Source organism: Aythya ferina (assembly GCF_964211825.1).
Source record: "Aythya ferina genome assembly, chromosome: 1".
In the NCBI taxonomy this organism is placed as follows: Eukaryota; Metazoa; Chordata; class Aves; order Anseriformes; family Anatidae; genus Aythya; species Aythya ferina.
Window position 1 is genome coordinate 146197340 of NC_140296.1, and position 21403 is coordinate 146218742.

Genomic DNA, 21403 nt, shown 5'->3' on the forward strand with positions numbered 1-21403 from the left:
AACAGGCACAATGCCTGCGGTATTTCCCTCAAACCAGAGCAAAACAGCCACTGAAATGAGTACAGAAGAGGGTTTCCTACACCTTGCACTACAGTGACAGAAATAACTGAGTGGCACTGAGGTGCCTCACTGACCAAAGGAGCTCTGTCTCAGCTCTCTTAAGAAATACTCCAAACACGTAAAAGAGATCTGTATTTATTTTATTTTTTTTATCTCTTCCAATCTACCTGAGTAAGTACATAAAATAAATTCCTTGGGAAGGTCAAACATGTCTAAATGCCCCAGCTGTTGCAAGCAAACAGGGCTTTCCTGATCCAGTTTACACAAGAGGTTATCAGGGACAATCAAGAGCTGAACGCCATTCACCAAGGGACAGCACGGAAAAATATTGCCCAGCTATAAACAAGGTATCATTGTATTCAACTTGGTGGATACCGCTCCACTCTAACATTTCCTCACAGAAGAAGTAACTAGCCATAAAAAAAAGACCCATCTGCTAGATGAACGTTGATTTCACACCTTATTTTCTCGTAAGCCACATTACTCACTTATACATTAACTTCACCCAGTAGCTGCAAGGTGGAGTTGAACGCGCAACATTTGCCACCAGTTGCTTTTGCTCTGTCTATTGCTAGTAGTATCTCGAAGGAAAATCCACCCTAATGCAAAATAGTGGTGAACAATTAACGTTGCGTGTGGCCTCTCAAACACTGCATTCTCACTGTAGATGTGTGTTGTCTTTGTAGCAGGTACAACACAGCAATCTTTAAAAAAATTACCAGCAACTTTAAGTAGAACAACTGGAAAAGCAAGAAAAGTTGAAGCTCTTGAGCAAATATTTTTTTTGTTGGCACCCAGTCATACACCTTGTGTTTGCTCAGCTCCATCCCCATCCTGTGCCATGGGCAGAGACTAGGATGAGCCCTTTGGCACTCACCAAGAGTTGCAGGTGCAGCAGTGAAGGCAACCATTACTGCCACCTCAGTACTCTGACTTCAGAGCACACAGCCAGCTCCCAAGCTCCAAAGCAGGCAGTCAGAAGCAGCGTTGAGCTCCACTGTCATGGCAGGGTGTAAATAAGGAGGCAACAACTAAATGAACAGGCTTAGTACATTCACTCCAGGCCTCCTAGCTATGAAAAAAAAAAAAAATTAGGAGAAAGCTCAGCTTTCAGCTACCAGGAAACTTCTGCATGGACCAAACACAAACTGTGTTTGGATGATCACTGTACAAGTGCACCACAATAACCCTGTGGCAGTTCACATTCTTCTCGCCAGTGATCAGGAAGAAAACAATGCCACTTTCTACTCCAGCATCCGTAGTCAACCCTGCTATTAGTCACCCTTCTCAGAAAGTACTGTGCACTACAGGAACCTGTTATCAAGTCACACAAGCACCCTTGGAGGAGCTTATTACCTGTCACCCCTGAAACCACCTGAAGGTCTGTGTTATTAGGGGTTTACCTTACCCCACAAGGACTTGGTCTTTCTGTCCAGCACTTCCTTCAGACAGAAAGAACAAACACAGAAGAGTTGTTTGATTTTAATACTTAAGTGCTGACCTTGCATATGTCTCTCAGTCGTGAAGATCTGCCCCTCACCTTGCATGCTTTTCTGTAATAAATCAGCTGAGGGTGAAAGGAGTATCACATTCCTGCGTGACTGTACTTCTGCTGGCCTGACTTGAAGCAGGGAGAGCAACATGGGATCACACCGAAATAACAGCAGTGTTGTGTTGAACCAACTTTGTGTAGAGATGGAAGAGCCAGCAAGGAGTGGGAATTGCCAGGTTCAGCCTTGGGACAGCTATGTTTTAACGCACACTGAAGGTCTGACCACGAAATCTTTGCTCTTTTCTGCCTGTGAAAGCCTGACATACTCCTCATGCAGATAACTGCACTAAGAGAAGAGACACTTCCCTCAGTACAGATCAGAGCCTCCCAACAGACTCAGATCTAACAAAGAGTAGCTATTGGAATTCAAATCTGAGCTTTCTATTTTAAAAGATACCACATTCTCGTGTGGATAGCACAGCGAACTAAGCACTTCCAGCACATCTAACACCTCAGCATGCCAGCGATGGGGACCAGGATACTAGCTGAAGCAGTAACTCCACCCAGAAGTAAATGCCAAAATGAAAGTTTTTGGTAGTACTGCCAGTGCTCATAAAGAGGAACGTAAGACCATTCTATAGGGGGAAGAACTGAAAAAAATACACATAAGCATGCTTTGTACTGGAATCAAGGAGAGATGAAATAGCAAATCCCACCAGCTTTGAAGGCAGGAAATTGTCACCCCCTAGTTTCCTTTCCCTGTTCACGTCTTACCGTTACAGTGGGAATTTTACCACTTCCACATGTAATAACGAAGCACCTTTTAGCTTGCATATATTTTTTAAATAAAAACACTAATAATGTTCAGTCTTATACTTGAAGTCAAAGCACAATAACCTCCACTCCCCCAGTAAGAGAACCCAGGTTCGGCAATGTTTTTCACAGTACCATTGGCCTCCCTTAAGGGAGGGACAAGGCAGTCGTTCTGCCAGCTCCTCCCGATGGCAAATGGCAGGCATAGCACCCTAACACAGCACTGGGTTGGGAATACGATATCATATGGACATAGTATGTCAAAGGCCATAATAATGAAGACCTAAGCCCGTGACCAAAGCAGGCTTTGGTGAAAGATAACATCTGATTTGATCAGATGCTAGAATCAACACAGGGTCAGAATCAAACGCACAGAAGGTGTTTCTCCTCCAGGACAGAAGAACAATTAAGGCAGATGAGGATATAAGGTTTGAAAGTGAAGATTAAGAGAGGTGATTTCAACTTACATATTCATCAGCTCAATAATTAATATAGTTTCCTAGGTTATCCTTTCCTTTAAGGAAAAAAAAGGTCCAAAGTAGAGATGATGATGAAGAGAGAAAGCACACAGGAAAACAAAACAAAGCACACACATAATGGGTATCAAACGTTATTTATTTTTTAAAGAAACTACAGCAATATACATGATTACAGGATTATGAAGCACTGTGATGCACAAGGAATGAAATGGCCTCAGTCCAAGCACTAATGACCTCACACCTTTTCTTTCACATTATCGCTCAGAAAAATTACGTTATCTGAAAAGAAATAGAGAATTTATACTTCAGGATTATTTTGCGCTGTTGCACGCCTGCACATCCACAAAGACAACCTATTTCTGTAGAAATAAGCTGTAAAGACATGTATTTCAGAACAGAACATTTCACAAAACTGTCCAATACAGGGTTCCAGTTTTATCTCCCCAGAAGGCTGGGAATTCAAGACAACCACACACTATGGAACAAGTGTGCTAAACGTGATGAAAAGTTGCTGAACAAAGATATCAAAAACATTTCAAAATAACGTTTTAATTCTTTAACTACGATCTCTATCAGTTACAGCTTACTTTGTTTTTATTTTCGCATTTTCATTATGCGCTATCACATCATTAGCCCATGGGACTATAGTATTTTTTCATCATTATTTACAGTATTAGTATTTCATCAAGCCTCAGTTTCTGCAGCATCTTGAGACCAGGGATTTTGAACACTAACAAGAAATCATTAGGGAAAATACCAATTTAAAACAACAACAACAAAAAAAAGGATTTGCTTCTCTCCTCCAGCTACTTATAAACAGCAACCAATTGCTCATAGCTGCAACTGCTCATGTGAAAGTTTGATTGCTACCGTTTTAAGGAGGTTGAACTGTATAAACATCCAGAATATTTTTTTTCTTTTTCTCCTCTATTTTTTTTTTAGATATAGTTGTATAACAGAAGTGTTCGCTTTACTACCCAGTTATTTCAGCCCTTCTTCAAAAGCCACGAGACAGTTGCTCTACCCACAGTAAAGGAGTAGGACCAAGTTGTTCTTGGCTATCCTCATGCTATTTAAAGACAGTTCAGTTTCCCAGTTCTATTCTTCACTGTGTTTATTCAAGGGACAACACTACTCTGTCCATTCTGTGCTCTTCTTACCACTACTGGCTACAAGACTGAGGTCTTTTTAAGTTCTCCATTAAATTATCTCTCCATAAAAAATCTTTCACAAACAAGGGTCCTTAAAGTTGGTGAAGCCTATCTTGGAGGAAGTAAAAATTTCTGGCCAAACTTAAGAAAAAAGTACTGAATGAACTCTGCTTTGGCTAGAAGAATCTGCCTGACCTGCAGCACTACATGCCAACATTCTTAAAACACGCAGTATCTGCCTGCTGCACCAACTGGTTTGCGTAAGCAAACTATGCAATAGTCTGCAACCAGAAGCTCTCACTTTGTCCCTTCACACACAGTGCCAGAGGACATCTAGTGGCACAAGCTGGAAACTGAAGAGAGCCTCTTCATTCTCTCAAGCCTCCCCAACTACAGATTCTGAGGATGAAGACAGACTAAGCCCTGTTTCATAGGTCCTCCACCCCCTCCCTCTCCATTTTAAAGATACAAAGTGGACTTTGGTGCACTGTTCCTTACCTGCGACAATTGTTGTTGCCTGCCGCCTCACGTTGTTTTTGTCTGTATATTCACCATAGTCTAATTTCCCTTCAACGTAGAGTCGAGAACTGAAAAGTCAAGAATTTGGTTCTGGTCAGAAAACTGTACCACTCTTTTCTCCTTTACATTTGATTCTGAATCCATAGGCTTTTGCATCACTTCGATGTAGCATGTTTGCTAGCTTACTGTAAGGCACTTCTATCTTAGTACAGCTCCTGCTCACCAGAACTGGCCAAGAATGTTTGTAGCATCCTGGCTTGTACCAGAAATAGCATGGTCTGCAGGACTAGGGAATTGTTTGTCCCCCTGTATGTGGCACTGGTGAGACTGCACCTTGAGTACTGTGCTCAGTTGTGAGCCCCTCGCTACAAGGACATCAGGTGCTGGAACGTGTTCAGGGAAGAGCAACAAAGCTGGTGAAGGGAGTAGGAAACAGAAGTTACGAGTGGCTGAGGGAGCTGGGACTGTTTAGTTTGGAGAAGAGAAGCCTGAGGGGAGACCTCATCACTCTGTACAACTACCTGAAAGGAGGCTGCAATGAGGTGGGTGTTGGTTTCTTTTCTCAGGTGACAAGTGACAGGAGGTGAGGAAACAGTCTCAAGGTACACCAGGGGAGGTTTAGACTATCAGGAAGAAGTTCTTCACAGAAGGGGGTGGTCAGACATTGGAGCAGGCTGCCCAGGGAAGCGGTGAGGTTGCCACCCCTGGAGGTATTTAAGAGACATGTGGATGTGGCACTTAGGAACATGGTTTAGTGGTGGTACTGGCAGTATTACGTGACAGCTGGACTTGATGATCTTAAGGGTCCTTTCCAACCTAAATGATTTGGTGATTCTATGAATTCTTACATCAACTAATTACAAGGGCTTTATATCCTCTACCACGTTCACTTACCCTTTCTTCACATACTGATACGTAACATCCCTGAGGCCTGGTCTGAAGACTGAGATCCTGTGCCATGTTGTCTTCTGACTGATATCACCTAAGGTGATATCAAATAAGTCAGATGCCACATCCTCTTTTTCAGGCAAGCCTCAGAAATTAGTTTCAACATGTTCTCAAATTATGAAAAGTGATTTAAGAAGCAGAAGTACACTAGTATCCGATGTTCCACCCATCTGTGTCCAAACAAAAGTGCAGGAGCACAGTTCCAACCAAGAGATCAGTTTCCCTGTAAGCCAATGCTCATACTACAAGACTTTTTTGCCCCTTACAGACTCCACATCAGACAAAAGTTAGAGGAAAAAAAACAAACAACTGTAGCTACAGACTGATGGAAGAATCATAGAGCAAATGTATCATTGTTTTTTTTCCCCTCTTGGAATAGAGAGTACAGAAGCTGCTGCACCTCTGGCAACCCCAACAAGGCAGAACTGCCAAGTCAGTGCTCTTTCCTTTCCTCCAGAGGAGGGTCAACAAGCCAACCCCTGTTCAGCACACGCTGTTGAGAATGAGTCTGGGACATACAAACATCCTTACTGACCCATGAGGAACTTCTCTGCACCTCAGAAATTTACAGAGCAGCCTGAAGGCAATGCATGGTGCTACTGAATATGCAAACATGACCACAGAACAGGGCAGAAGCAGGTTGCTCAGTGCAGACTCACCTCCCTGGGCTTCCTCGTTTTCTCCTGTTCGCCACATCTCATTGGTTGCAAGAGAAAATATGGTGACAGGGTTTTTTCCATCCACTTGCCTCATGATTGGGTCCTGTCCAACGCGACCAAGTAACTGAACACGATTCATGGCTGAAACACAAGAGAGTAAATGCAAGAGGAGATGCACTACTGAGTATGGGACAGAATCCTGAAGACTCAATAATCATTTTCAGTACTAGGAAGAGATTAAAGATTTCAAAGAGGCTTACACAGGTGAATTATGATCCCTCTAATCTTGGCAAATTGTAATCAGAAACTTTTGTCAAGGACTATAACAATCACTTTCCTCAATTTCTGACCATTTTTCCAGCTTTTATCACTTTTGGCTAATCAGACCCTGCACTGGTTACTATTTTAGTATTGTTATCACTGCTGAATAACCTCATTTAGGGAGATGAAGGTGTGTGTTTTTTTTTTTGTCATCTTTTCCACAGACACATCCATACGTGCTTTGAGACTATTTTGCATTAGTTTAAAAATACCTTGATTATTTAACTATCATAAGACTATAGTATATCATTGCTGTTTTCGTAAAGAAAATGATATACTTTCAACAACATTGCATTATTACACCACATCCTCTGAATTACAGGGTCAACATTTTTAACAGATCTGGATGGACACAGGTTATTCCTTCTTGTTGAAGGCAGAAAGCTGGAGGAGATAGCGGAGCACCACTCCTACACTGTGAGCATGTGAACTGGAAGGTAAACTCTGAAACCTACACCTGGTGTGGCAGCAGCAGCACCCAGACAAGCACTGCAAGCACATGGAAGTCCAGGCAACGCACACACGATGCACATAGAGGCAGGTGCTGGGAAGCACAGCAGCATACCCACCTCACCACACAGCAGCTACTTACATCTTTCCAGGACCAAGGAGCCAACTGTATCGGACTCATGCCTTACAAACTGGCGGAACACCTGCAGGAACAGACAGATATCAGTCTCCGTGACACAAATCACACCCACCACACCGCATTTCCTGAGCCCCTACAGAGACTTTGCAATCCCATTCTCTCCCAGCAAGGCACGGGGGCTGGGGGAAGAGCTCAGCCGCACCAAACGGAGCCGGGAGGATTATTCAAAGCCTGTTTTGTTCATTTAAGAGGTTATTTTGTCAAGCTGGAGCCTGACAGCCGCCTAGGAAGAACATGAAGCTCAGAAACCCGCCGCCTTGTTGCACGCCCCCCTGACCCGCACGCACACAACCCGCGGCGGTCCCACGCCTAGCGCAGCCCTCCCCGGACACTCCACAGCCGCAGACCGCGGAATACCAAGGGCCAGGGCCCGCTGTCCCTGAGCACAGCCCCTTTTTTCCCCTTTTTCGCCCCATACCCGCCATGGGGCCGGTCGCAGCATGCCGCCGCCCGCGGGAGGAGGCCGGGGAGCAGCGGGCCCGGCCGCGCCCGGAAGCGGAAAGGAGCCGGGGGGAGCCGCAGCGCCACCCCCCGCCCGCCAAAAAGAGTCAAAAATCACAGGAATAAATAAAGATAGCCACTCGGTCTGAAGTAAAAATAAGCGTTAAAAATCTTTATTTGCACATTTCGGGGTTTGAAAAGGGGGGTAGGAGGTTAAAAGGCGCGGCTGTGCCAGCGCTTGAGTACAAACGGGTAGTGACGGAGCCATCGCTTCTCGCTCTCCCTCACAGAACAGCACGGCCACCGGGTGTCACAGCACACAGCTACCGACAGGAACTCAGGAAGCTACATTTAGCAGGGGGAATGAGATTTATCACACACTTCACGAAGGCAACTCCAAAAGAAACAGGACTGACAAGGCCTAAATGCTTTCTAGGCAGCCAGCTGGATAGCCCAGGCAGGCCATGGCTCCATGTGGGAGATACCTGCATGGAAATAGTGCCACAGATCCACCTGCCAGGACACACTGAAGTCATCCCCTCCCCGCTTGAAGCGAGAAGTCCTTTCCAATCAGCATAATCCACACCAGGCTTCAGGAACCCTTCTGCTAAAGCTTACCGACTTCAGTTCCATAATTTCATGCTGAGAGTTAAGGGAGGGGAAGTTTCCTTCAGCTTCCTCAAGCAAAGCCCCCTTAACCAAAAGCACTTCCTTCACTCGTCATCTCCCTCAGTGAAATGCTGCTCCAAATTCATCTAAAGTCCATCAGGACCATGATGTAACAGGTCTACCTCCTGACATGTAGTTAAAAATATTATTCTCACCCCCCTCAATGATGCTGTACTCCTCACACAACCAGATTTCCTTCAAAAATACACAGGTGGCCAAAGTGTTAAGACCACAGAAACATCAATAAAACATCATTAGTGGGGTCTAAACAAAGGGAAGCAGAAAAAAAATGCCATCCTTCCCTTCGTATGGGAAAATATTCTTAGTCTAGAGCAAGACCAGTTACACAAGAAGTTTAACAGGTAAGGCTGAGGAAAATACACATCTTATACTTCTGAGCTAGTCATTCTTTCCTTTCCTCAGCCAGCATCTCATCATATCTAATGAGGGAAACGAAAAAAAAAAAAAAAACACAACAGGGAGAGCTAATATGGGGGTGTTGGTCTGGGCAGACCCTCTGCTTTCACAGGGCCATTCAGCAGCCAGAATTTTCTTGGACAACACAGAAATTCAGTAACCCAAAGTAAAGCTAAATGAGCGGCAGTTCTTCCCTCCCACCAGGCGCTTGCTGTTCTGCTTAGAAGAGGTTTCAGACTCGGGTAGCTTGGCACTTAAGGGCTGGTCCTTCATGAGGCTCTGGGCAAGGCGTGCTGCTTTTAATTCCCTGCAGGGAAGAGACAAAAAAAAGAGGAAAGGAAGAGAACTACATTATGTATGAATCCCCATCATCTGTGAACAATTTTGCACAGGAGGGTTACTGCAGTACTGCTGAATGGTTACTTTTGTCACTAGGTTTGACATGAAAAATACTACAGGTTTCTCCACAGTTTCTGTTCCTGACTGGATTGACTTTAAAGGTTTAAGTAGTCCATGTCTCAGGTCATGAAACACACAGACCAGCACTAGTATGAAGAATCCTTACCTCAATCTTCCCCCTCCACATTGTTTCAGTATTTGTATTGTTAGAATCAGTGTCACTCCAAGCAGCAGGTATCTAAAAAAGGCATTTGCTTCTCCTCCATTGCTTTCCTTCCCTGATGCTTGCTGCTCTCCCATAACATGTGCTCATCTACACTGAAAACCTATTCCCCAGCTGAGTATTACATTATTATGACTATTATATGGTGGGGTGACTATCTAAGCACCTGAAAACATCACTGCCAACAACAGCAGCAAGGGAGCATGGGGAAGGAGGATGTCCACCACCACCTTGCATTTTTCTCATCTTGCTGTGCAAGACCACTATCTGTTCAGTAGACTTTTCTTATCTGGCAGCACATTGTATCAGTATTTTCCATCACCTATGCTTGCAGTAAGCGTGCAAGTTCACTGCTCTAGTTCATCCAGTGTCTCAAAGCCAGAAGTGAACCACAGCTGCCTTGGCACCACAAGTCCCTAGCTACAGCCTCACAGCCCTTCCAGCTCCAGGCCCAATAACTGAGTGTTCCTGCATGCTGGGTCTCCCAGCACTGCCTCCCTGCATTCAAGCCTGGTGATCAGACCTGTCTTCTCTCCCTCGTGCCCACACAAGCCCTACCTTTCCAGCATGGCAGTCTTACACTTCTCCACATTCAGCTGCTTCTGAAGCTGCACAGTTTTTTCAAGTGAAGGACGGAGAACTGGGTGCTTCGTAAGAGCTGTGGCAGAAGGTCTTTCCGTTGGGTCAGGATGGATCATGAGCTAGAAGGCAGAGGAGTTCAGGGTTTAAAACTCCCTTGCATGTGAACTGGAAAAATCCTTATCCTGTTAGGCTACTTACTCACCTTGAGGAGTTCAAGAAAGCCATCGGGAAGCTTCTGAGGGATCGATGGGACATTCCCTTTGCGGATGTCGTGCCACATGGCCCCATTGTGAGGCAGTGGTCCTGCACCTGCTGCTAAAGCTATCGTGAGTGACAGAGCAAAGATGTCCGCCTTCGGCAAATGGCAGTATTGCTGCAGAGAGGAGATGAAGTGTTATACAAAGAAAATACCTTGTTATAATTAGAGGTGTTGGGCTATCACCTCAAAAAGCAGCAGCTAAACAAGTACATGATACTGCCTCCACTGTCCCAGTTAGTTTTCTCCTCTTTAGAATAAGAACTTTGGCCAGTAATATTGAATTTTGTAGTATTGTTGGCTAGTTGTTAGCAGCACATTAGCTTTCACCCACTCGTGAGGAGCTTGCAGCCCACACTAGAATCACCAGAGCAAGTCTAGGGGACAAACACCTAACAAATATGTGCCACCTGCCCTTTACCACAAGGCCATAAGCCAGGCATACCTAACTCAAACCAAAAGACTGCATGTGATTTATTGACCTAACAGTTCCTAAATCCACGTGCAGCACAGGAAAAATAACATCACTTAAATACCTGAGCTGATTAACACATCCAACCTGGTTGTTACATACAGATTCCCTTTCTGCTCACTGGCCAGAGTGACAAAAATACTACAGGTTTAAGAGGACTTGCATCATTCCTCAGCTGTGCCTCCTACCTCTCCACTACCTAACTGGTGTTTGTTCCTAATTGCTGTTTGTTGTACAAAGCATTTGCCTAGATGCATATATTACTCAGTGATGTACAACAGTTATGTCCTCTGGATATGTCACATGAAGGGGACTTAAAGATTTTGTCCCCTTGACTCATTGCAGGTAAAATAGTTGCAATAATCTAAAGTTGCTTCTGAAGCACGTTAGGACAATACCCAAGCCTGTACTATTTCAATTGTTAACTTCACTGATTTCACAGCCAGACCTGGCACAGGAAAGAGGAGATAAGATGAGAAATATGCCAGAATAATGGTTTTACTATGGTTGATCTCTCCACCTGCTCACCGCCCTGTTCTCCCACCAGCAACTTTACCTCTTGCAATACCTCATTGGCCAAAAAACGTCTGTCCCCTTCCTCCACTTGGGGATTTGTTATTGATGTCACATGGCCAAGGTCACCTAAAACAAAAAAAAGTGACCCACAGAGCAGACAGAAGTAAGTCTCCAATAAAAGCCAGCTTTTTAAGAGCACCTTTTAAGAGCACCAACAGAATGATCAGAAACAGAATAAGAACAAGCCTGCTTCTACACAGGATTCTGGGTTTGGAAACACGCCAACAAGTTTTCTAATGCTTGTCACTGCAGAGGAATTAATTCTGGTAAGTACGAGAGGTATTTAGGATGATGCTATCAGTTCTGTTATGTAAATCCCTTCAACAACTAAGACATAGCAATATCAAGCAGTAACGGGCAGCCCTAAATTTAAGTCAGTTGTAAAGTAAGCAAAAAGCCTACCAATCTTATACATCACACCAGAAGAGAATTCATCTTCGCTGTCGCTCTCTTCCTGCCCAGCATGGCCTTCAACTGCCAGCTTGTGACAGATGAAGATATTGCCTGCAAGACAGTGAAGTTTAGCAACTATTATTTGAGCAACCTGACTGCAGCAGTCAGCAGTCTGACAACTCCGTAGAAATCCCACCTGTCAAGCTAGCTAAGCTTTGCAGCCAGAGAAATTATGCATGTGCCTTCTGCCCAGCTTACATATTCAGCAATACAACTGACAAGACAGTTGTATCTTATGCATAAAATATCCCAGCATAATCAACTTCTCTGCCCCTCCCTTTGCTCCACAAGCTGGGAACATGATTTCAGCATACAAGGAGATCCTCTGTTAAGGATGCACAGAGAAGAAAGCTTGTTACTATGTTTTACAGAAACTTCATCCCTCTGGGTAACTACAGAAGAAATATTCACTTCTCACTGCAGCTCTCACAAAGGTTGAGCACTGTGCAACAGAACTGCAGCAAATAATGAAGTCCCTGTCTTCTTTAGCAATCCTACTTGCTCCACTAGTAGGAAAGTGATTCCCATGAACCAGGATTATGAGGATCATAAGAATTAAAGTCTGCCAACTAACAGAGAATGTTCTGTTCTAGAGCCACAGCAGTGGAAAGCTTAGAAATTCACAAGACACATTCACTTTCTAGGGCAAGATACTCTTTCCTTCAAAGCACTGTAATGCATCCAGCCAGCAGCACTTACAGGGCAGAGGGAGAGTGCTACACTTACTAGGTTTGATATCCAGGTGTACAAGGCCAGAGTTGTGGATGTATTTTAGCCCCATGGAGACCTGTAACAAGATTTCCTTCAGCTCTGCTTCAAGGAAATACTGTCCACGTTTTGCATTTTCCAACAGTGCATCTTGGAGACTTCCACCTAGGAGAAAATAGTCAAAGACTTTATGGAGCAGCATGTTTAGAATATAAGTTATGGACCAGAGCACTTGCAGGCTTACTAGTGACAGCCCTGACCAGACCCGGATATCACCGCTTGGCACCAGCCTTCCCATTGCCTTGGAGCACCCTGCTGCCTGCCAGGCACTCAGCAACTGCAGTTCTACCTACAGCACCAGAAGGGCTGACCTAGTAGCAATGCTGCTGCTGCAAGTCTACAGGGGAAAGGTTCATTGCTTTTATCTGTACAGGCATAAAGCAGGATGTGAAGAGTGGAGCAATAAAATTAATCATGTATCCACTAGTGGTAGTTTAAAGAATGCAACATCTGACAAAGCAGGGAAATTCTGTGGGTCTCCATTAAGGCAGCTTGGCTATTTCACTTTTTCACAGGACTAGCAAATAGCATTGCCTCACTCCCCATCAGTTTCCTTTTCACCACTTCTCCTGTAGTCTCAAATGTTCATTCACTAGCACAAAAATACATCAGTGATCCCCATGTTTCATGGTTACCTCCACCGGATTTAGAGTAACTACTCCAAACTGCTATCACCAATTATCACAGCTGCCAGACTAACACCAGATAAGCAAGGCGAGCTATACACTGGCCTTCACAGCTCCTCTGGCAGTCAGGTGTCTTTTCCAGTATTTCCCAACAAACCATACAGCCAGAGCAAACCTGGATGAGCGTACCACCCTGCCTGCAGCACCAGTGGACATTTCACCCCATTATTTAACTCCATTCCTCTGCAGCTGATGAGGCCTTTCACCTAGCCAAGAAAGCTGTAAGATACTCATCTTAAGTACACCCCATCCCAACACCTCAGCCTTCAATAGCACTGCTCTTACCATTACAATGCTCGTTTTGGATAATCATGTGATCGTCCTCTGCCCACGCTGAGTAGTAGCGCACAACATGGGGGTGGTGTCCAAGGACAGCGTGAGCATAAACCTCACGCAACGCCAGCTGCCTAGAGAAGCACGCACAGAAAAAGTATTGGGGACAGGGCATCAGGGGCTGCTCAGGTTGTAGCCTGTCTTGGGAGAGGGAACGCAGATGTATTTTGGACTTTCCCTTGGGTTTTGGCAAACTGACTAGCTCTCTACTACTGAAGCAAAATCCAGCCCTTAAAAAGGATGTTCAGAAACACCTCAAACTGGTTGAGTAGCTGTCAAAAATACTGAATGAGTCTTTTATTGAAGAGGATGGGTTTTGAAGCCATCACTTCAGCACGTCAACGTGCAGGACAACTGCCTGGTCAATACAGATGCAGAAAGGCTGCACAGCAGGGCAGGGCAACGCCACAGATGAGATGTTTAACAGTTATTTTAAAGACAGACTGGCTGTATGGATCTGAGGAGCTTGGTAAGTTGCCATGTTGCTTTATGATGCCTGGGGATACTTCTCTGACATTCATGCTCAGCAGACCTAAAGCAGTAACTTTCTCCACCTTCCCACTTGATAGTGACAGCAGCCAGCTTTTGCTCCTACCACACTTCTCAGATGCCTTTAGGTCTACATTGCCTCCTTCTCCATCACACCTCCCAAAAACACGTCCATCATTTCAACCAACAGTTTCTAGCCAGCACACTCACTCATCCGAGGATCCTGCCAGAGGCCTCTTGGAGCGTTTGATGGCATAAACGCATCCATCAAGGCGCTTGATGCACTTGTAGACAGAGCCAAATTCTCCCACACCAATCCTTTCCAGCTCCAGAAATTCCTTCTTGTAGCGGGAAACCATATTGCTCTCCTTCAGAGGACATCTCTAGAAGGTCATAAAAACAGCAGAGACAGCAGGATGAGTTGGAAGTCAGGTAACACTTGCCATGTTTTTAGAGATGTGTAGCATTTACCTATACAGAGCAACCATCTTACTCCCTCTCCCATTCTGGATTCTACATATGCATGCAGATACACTTCTAGTCCTTCCACTTAAAGAGGTTGCACTCTTCCTGGCCACCTAACAAAGGCCACCTTGACCTGACTTGGCCAAGATTTTTTTTTTAATTGTTAAATCATGACCTGCTAGCCATAGTTAGAAATCACTACCATGACTACCATCACTACAGTGACTACCCTGGGCTCAGGAGAAGCTTGGTGCCCTAGCTTAACGCAGCCCCAGTAACATAAGAGCTGCTTTACTCTGTTAGTCAAGAGTGCCTGCAGCAAGGGCATTCTGCATCAGTCCAGGCTCTCATCAGGCTTGATGCACCAGCTGTGACTAACTGCATATCATCAGGTCTCAGTATTTGTATTTCCAGCTATTTCCTCACCGGGAGCCACTTTTCCACAAAGGGCTGAAAGCCTGCAGAGCAGCTGGAACATTATTGCTACAGTAATAGTCCCCAGGGAAATAGAGAATGCTGGTACTGCATGTAGAGTCATGTCTACTGGCAGGGGAGGTAAGTAAAGAAGAAAAGATAAGCAGTGGAGCATGAAGTGAACAAGAGAGAATGGGCTAAGTGGTTTTTCTTTATCATCTGCGTCCCTTACAGGGATAGGGGCTCACGTTGGACTGCTTTCCAGATAAGCCACCGCTGTGATTGCTGCTAGACTGACGTGACCTTGAAGCAAAGAGGTAAAGAGTTGGTTCCTACAGCCAGTCAGATGGGGCCCATATGAAAGTAACTCTTCACAACAGGCCATCTTTCATAAGGCAACTGTATATTACACTATCTTAACTCAGGAAATAATACAACTCCTGGTAGTTTTATACCTGTAACATGCTCATTATAATCATTGAAGCAGAGTAATATTTCAGTAAGTTATTTGAGGCTTCCATCTACAGAACACAGCAATTGTGGTAGCCCCAGATGTTGCATGATAGAAGAACTACAGCTGCGTAATAAATCTGCAGCAGTGATTTTTCTGCAGTACCAGTTTTCTCTGCTAGAGGGTACCGTTATTCTTCCAGTAAGCCTAAATATTTCACAGTTACAACAAACAGTTCCACCTACCTGCACAAGAGATGTTTACTTAGAGGTGCTGCTCAGGAAAAGTGAGCTTTTTGTCACACCTGAATACAGCTGTGATCCAGAAGCCACCCGTTTGAGTGGTTTTCCCCCAGATAAAATGGGAAAGGAAGGGGAACTGGACCCAGCTCTGCCAGCATGGCTGGGGTCACGCAAGACCTTGTTCCTGCCCCACGCAGCCAGGCCAACACAGCCTGCCACAGAGGTTTGTCAGCAAAGCACAGGCAACAGCAGGACAGTTTGGTTCTGCATTTCAAGGCAGTATCTGCTGATCTGTTGCTAAGCAAACCATAGTGGGATCTTATCATGGACCCAGAGAAGCACAGACACCCCAGCTTTCTTGTCCAGCTCAGGGCAGGGAGCAAGGGGAAGCCCAGAACCCTTTGCACAGCTCTCCCACCACACCAAAGACCAGCAGGAGCAGAACAAAGGGCAGCAGCAGGGAGAGGCCCAGCAAGGGTACACTGAGCTCTTTCTCCAGCACTGCCAGCAAAGCTTCAGCATGGAGCCAGATTAACACCCATTCACAGCTGGCCTCATTTGTGCACTGGTCAGAGTGGGATTTTCAGCCAGCAAAAACTTGTTTTCCATACTTGCTATAGCAAAGTACACAGGTCCATGGATGTAGGCAGCTCTGCATTTACTGACACTATCACTTTTCTCTAGATTAGTCCCTTTTTTTCTGTACCTCAGCTTTCCTCACATAGTAGCTGTACACAGTAGCCAAGGTAGTTAACTAGCACAATATATTGTTTGTGGTATTCAAAAATTAGAAGCATCCTCTTGGCTCACCTGACAAGAGCTACACCAAAAAAAGACATTTGCCTACTGAAGGTGAATAAAAAGTTTGCTGTCTCCTTTCAGCAGTTTGCCATTGTGACTACTGCAGTTGAAGCTCAGACCTTGACACTCATCCACACCAGAGCCATTCAGCTCAAGTCTGTGTGTTTGTGGTACAGGTACATATTATTTGCAATATAGAAACCATGTTACCTTTACATCCGAGGATGCTCAGTACAGTTGTTCATAGGTATGGTAATACACCTGCTTCTTCAAACCACAAAGGTACTCTCATTATTTACAGTAATATAGCAACACAGTAATTACTTTCTCCCAAAGGCAAGGAGCCCAAGTTATTATAGTTCCCAGAATGCCCTACTGACCAAAATAGATCAGTCTTAGGATCACTTGTCAAAGTTTCAGATCTGCTTTATCACAAGTTTCCTTTCACAATTATTTCCAAGTTCGCAGTCTCAAATGCTAACATCACACATCCAGCTTGGAACTACTCTATCAGAGGTACCTATCTTCTATCACAATGCCATGATTTAAACTCCAATAGCTGAATGAATTTCATCAAGCACCAAATCTTCGCTAGCATCTTATGCTCTCTGTGGGAGATTATGCAGAGGCACTCACCTTGGTCTGTAGTTCCTGTTTTAACTGGCTTCTTGGATCAGGATTCCTCCTGTAACGGAAGTTCAGGAAAGTCAAGATGCATCACTTCAGCCCAACAACCAAGATTTGACATGAAAACATTGCACAGAACAATCAAATCCCATCCTACATATGTATTTTGTAAAGGATTAATATGCAGTGAGGCTCTAGGTGAAGCCTGAAAGACTGCAGACTCAGGCTAGAAACTCTCAGTCAGAAAAAATCTTGCATAAGTCAATTTTTGTAGTGTCCACAGGACACAGAAGCATCATCCAAAGCACCATTCTGCTGGCTGCCTTATTTCTGGTGAAGCCACATGGAAAATGGCCTTGCACAACAAGCTCCTAGTGATGGAGAAAATTGCACTGATGTGCTTTCAAGGGGGTAAGGGGAAGCCTTTGTCCTGTTACAGCTGGGACTATGAAAGAAACATCATTATAGTGCACAGGGACTTGACTAAGCCTGTGTGTTGGCTATCCCAAATCAGATTTGGGCCAGAGCTTTTGCAGGTCAATGATGTCAAGTTCCCACCTTAACAATCTCCATTACATCCAAACATGCACATCTTCCAAGTCCCAGATATGGGCATAAACCAACCTAACTCCACCCCATCCATGGTCAGGAGACAGTTGCAGTTTTCTTCTGAATCCAGAACACTGAGGTGAGCTGTTTATCCCCCACTTGCATTTCTAAACAAGTGAAACTACTGGTTTTACTCATATTTGTTCTATTACCCTCACGTCTGGTGAGGTTTGTTTTTCATCAGTGAACACTACTGAAGTGGATGATTCATCACTAGCAAATAAGTCCGGGTACTGGATGTTTCCTTCATTACTTATCTCCTTCAAACAGACTCCTTCCCACCTGTTATTTAAGAACAGTTCACTTACATGTCTCCTCTGACTTTCCGCTTGCCATTAGGAAGAAAGAGCATTTGCCGGTATGACTCTGGTGTAAAGGGATTAATATTGACAAGAGAAGATTGGGTGGAGTCATCCGAGTCAGCGCCAGGAGTAAATCTCAGATGTCGGAAGCCTTTGGGTGGGACCTTTGACCCAGACGAAGGGAAAGCTGTCTTTGATAACAGGCTCTGTATTGAGGGGAGAAAAAAAAAACACACAGTAGATGAGCCAACAAAATGTGTTTGGTTGCTGCCATGTCAGAATAAAACCACTGCTGTCTTGCAAATGAAGGAGACCTCAGCTCCCTTCCTCAAGGCAGGGAAATCTCTAGAGCTCTGCATGCTTGACTTAGCCCTGACAGTTTTCTTCTTCCACAAAATGCTACAATCTTCACCAAGCCCTCTCTCTGTTCTCTGCTGTCTTGGGTGAGAGCTGCAAAGACACTTCTACAAGCTCAGTCCTCAAGAGGAACCAGCTGTTCATCCTCCCCACCTACAGAGCCACAGAAATTGCACCATGGTTGCATTAACACAAGACCAATTTCATCAAACCTGGACTGTTGCATCAGTTTGGTCAGGACAGGTTTGTCAGGAAGATGAAGTGGGACATGCCCTGAGTTCCCTTCTGATTTGAACCCTTCAGTTACTACCAGCTTTTTTTGAAAAGAAGTCTAGCTTTTCAGTTTGCATTCAACTTGTTTCAGCTTCAGGGTGGCAGCGTAAGGTCCGCTTTTAATACACCTTTTTCCTAGAGAAAGCCCTTAGAAAGGGCTTTAAATCCAGCCCAACTGACCCAGGAACCAAGAAGCTTGTGGCTATGTTCCAGTCTAGCCACAAGTCAAGAAAAGGATATAAAATACCATTGCAGCCTGCTGTTGCACGCTTGCAGTTCCCATCTGCTTTACTGGAGCTCTACTCCATAATCAGACTTGTCTCCTGTAACATCACCTGAGAGCAGCTACTAACACAGGGTAAGCAAGGCAGCTACCACAACTAGCTGCAGCAATTTGTTCAAGGATGGGGTATGGCCACAGCCTGTAGTTGTCTGCCTGCTCTGCCTTAGAGGAGACTCCAGAGCTCAGCTGCATGCAGTTAGATGTGGCTCTGCTCATACTCTTTCTCCCACCTTGAAGTGTTCCACAATCCGTGCTCCCAGCCACCCTCACAGGCAGATTGAAGCCTCTAGAGCCTGTCTGCTGCAGCTTGCCAGAAAACAAAGTGGAGTGAGGCCCTTTACAGCCACTGCCTCTGGAGAGGGGCAGGGCACTCTGCAGCACCTATGGCCATGTAGTTGGTCATGTGTGGCCGTAGGGCCGCCCTTCTCTCCACAAAGCCACATTTCTGGAGGGGAGCAGAAACAGAAGCCCTTTGATAGAAGCAAGAAGTACAAATCCTTACTTGTGAGGCCTGGAAGAGCTCCATTTCATCACAAGTCTTGAATGCTAGAAGCCAGTACACACAACGAGAGATCTTTAGGGGCAGAGAAGCTGGCTTCAAGCCCACACTTGCGCTCACAGAAGGCAGGATCAGCTGTATTATGTTCTATACAAGAAGCTTCACAGAAAATAGGGGGCTGAGACCATTCTCCCAACAAGCCAGATAAGTAGATAAACGACATCTTAGAAGAGCTATGCAGAGGAAGATGGGCTAAGTCTTCCTCCACAAGCACACATTGATTTGTTGCCCTGAGAACAAACTCCTGCCTTCCCCAAGATCACCGAACAGCTCAGTTACACACTAAGAGAGAAGCAACATCAATGAACAGCGAGCTGGTTGGAAGCCTTCCAGCCTCACTAGACAAAGTAAACCCCAGCAGCAACATCACTCCCAACGTGCTCTTTGAAGAGAAAACTCACTTTCATCCAAAAATGAGCTGAACAGAGCACGCAGCGTGGGCAGCTGCCTGCCTCCAAGCTCCCCCCGGGGGTGATGAGCACCTCAAAGAGGCGCATTTGTCCCGCTGGGAGCACAGCACATGCTTCCTACAGGTGATACAGATGTCCAGTGCCCCAAGCAGAGCATGGGCAGCCAAGGCACATGGCTGCTTTTTTTTTTTTTTTTTAAATTTGGCTGAACTAATACCAGTTAAGTAGTTTCAACAACAGCTTGGAAAGAGTCAAAATACCTGCTCCCACACACAGGTTTCTATTCACACTTGCAGAATAATCACTTCTTAACTAAGGAGCCTGCAGTCCATGTTTCTAACAGAAGAGAAGGCCAACAATCATTAGCAGTAAAAACATGTTTTCCACAGAGCTAGCAACAGACTCCCCACATCACACACACACAGCAGCACCCCAGGGATGCCACAGACCCTGATTGCTGAGACACAGAGGTGGCTGACATTACCTTGGGAGTGTATGGGGTGTCACAGAGCCGCAGCTTCTTCCAGGTGATGTGCAGCGGTGTCTCAGTATTGCCACGGCTCCTGGTCACACCCACAGGAGACTTCAGGGTAGGACTCACCCAGGCTTTCGTCCTGCTCAGGAAAATCTCACCGAGTTTCCTGTGAGGGGTTGCAGGGAGAGGGCTGTCCCCTTGCCACTTCTGGGAGTCGCAGCTCCTGAGAGGGCTCAAGGCCAGGGCATCCTCCTCATGTATGCTTCTGTCTTCACCCTCTTCGCCACAACTGGAGAAGTCCAGCTTCTGAATGAAATCATCGCTGCTGTCCCAGTCATCCATTTCACCATACGAAATGGAACAGATAGAGCTGATCCTGGCCTGTTTGGTTAGAGGGAGAAGAAGGCAGCATTATTTACGCAAGCAGAATAACTGCCCCCTCCCTTAGGGCACACACAACTAACATTTAATTGCATTGATTAAGGATTGTCCCAGAACTCCCAACTATAAATCCTTTCACCTATCATTCATAGGACAACAACAGCTTTGACTTCCGCTTTGCTAGTGCAAATCAAATAAAACCCAGAACTCGCTACCTTTCCCAGTGAGCTTCCAAGGGAAGTTCTCCACCTACCAGCACTTCATCAACTACTGCCATCACAGAGACTGAGCTACCAAACCCTACAGAGCAAAGCACGACAGCCCTCCCCCTCCCTTTTCCCTCTCAAATTCCTCAAGCAGAAAAAGGAGACCCCACTCCACCTACAGCTGTAAAAGCAGAGGGATCCCTAAGCTGTTACCAGACACCTTACAGGGAACCCTCCTCCTGCGCATTTATAACCACCTTACGCCTGCCCCATTGCTAATGGGAAGCAGCTGGAGCTCAGCAGCACCTGTGTATGGCTGCTGTGGGTCTGGATCTGCCGTGGGTCTGCAGCCAGCTCTGCAGGGAGCCGGGGCTCCCTCTGAGTCATCCCCTTGCTTCTGCACGCTCTTCCCTCCTCCGGCTTGCCGGCCCTGCGGGGAGGTGATGTTTGCTGACAGCCAGGCTGCTTCATGTTAATCCCACGGGGGATGCAGTCTCCGTGGGCTCAGCTTACATAAACGATCAGTCTGATGGGGACCGACCCGCTTAGGTCTGAATTTGGGCTTCCTGCATTTAGACGTGTGTTAATTTGGAAAGCATTGCCGCCTGCACTGGGAGGTTCATAGCCTAAGTTATAATGTGCTAGACTTCGTGAGGAGACCATATGTGGGGCTCACTGTGGGTTCCCATCTCG

At 45.5% G+C, this 21403-nt stretch overlaps 2 protein-coding genes across 2 annotated transcripts; both read right to left on the reverse strand.

Moving 5' to 3' along the window:
- Window positions 1-2963: 2963 nt before the first annotated feature.
- Window positions 2964-7601, reverse strand: SSBP1 (single stranded DNA binding protein 1). The gene is made up of 6 exons (XM_084527555.1): window positions 7510-7601; window positions 7035-7095; window positions 6122-6262; window positions 5409-5496; window positions 4494-4582; window positions 2964-3123 (listed from the first exon to the last, which is right to left on the reverse strand). Exons 1-6 carry the CDS (start codon window positions 7531-7533, stop codon window positions 3080-3082), a joined length of 447 nt encoding a protein of 148 aa, XP_084383681.1. The 5' UTR covers window positions 7534-7601; the 3' UTR covers window positions 2964-3079.
- A 77-nt stretch (window positions 7602-7678) lies between these two features.
- Window positions 7679-20951, reverse strand: WEE2 (WEE2 oocyte meiosis inhibiting kinase). Its single transcript, XM_084527544.1, has 12 exons — window positions 20890-20951; window positions 20133-20504; window positions 17773-17972; window positions 16865-16913; window positions 14066-14238; window positions 13319-13440; window positions 12306-12452; window positions 11529-11630; window positions 11107-11192; window positions 10025-10195; window positions 9799-9941; window positions 7679-8925 (listed from the first exon to the last, which is right to left on the reverse strand). The coding sequence occupies exons 2-12, from the start codon at window positions 20463-20465 to the stop codon at window positions 8772-8774; spliced, it is 1680 nt and encodes a 559-aa protein (XP_084383670.1). The 5' UTR covers window positions 20466-20504; window positions 20890-20951; the 3' UTR covers window positions 7679-8771.
- Window positions 20952-21403: the final 452 nt, after the last annotated feature.

Excerpts from the sequence above, each read along its gene's own strand:
- SSBP1 (XM_084527555.1), bottom strand. The coding sequence starts at position 7,533 with ATGCTGCGACCGGCCCCATGGCGG. Across the intron at positions 6,263-7,034 it reads CTCCTTGGTCCTGGAAAGAT|CCATGAATCGTGTTCAGTTA; the intron begins GTAAGTAGCTGC and ends CTTGTGTTTCAG. Across the intron at positions 5,497-6,121 it reads AAACGAGGAAGCCCAGGGAG|GTGATATCAGTCAGAAGACA; the intron begins GTGAGTCTGCAC and ends ATATCACCTTAG.
- WEE2 (XM_084527544.1), bottom strand. The coding sequence starts at position 20,465 with ATGGATGACTGGGACAGCAGCGATGATTTCATTCAGAAGCTGGACTTC. Across the intron at positions 16,914-17,772 it reads CGGAAAGTCAGAGGAGACAT|GAGGAATCCTGATCCAAGAA; the intron begins GTAAGTGAACTG and ends CTTCCGTTACAG. Across the intron at positions 11,631-12,305 it reads ACACCTGGATATCAAACCTA|GCAATATCTTCATCTGTCAC; the intron begins GTAAGTGTAGCA and ends ACTGTCTTGCAG.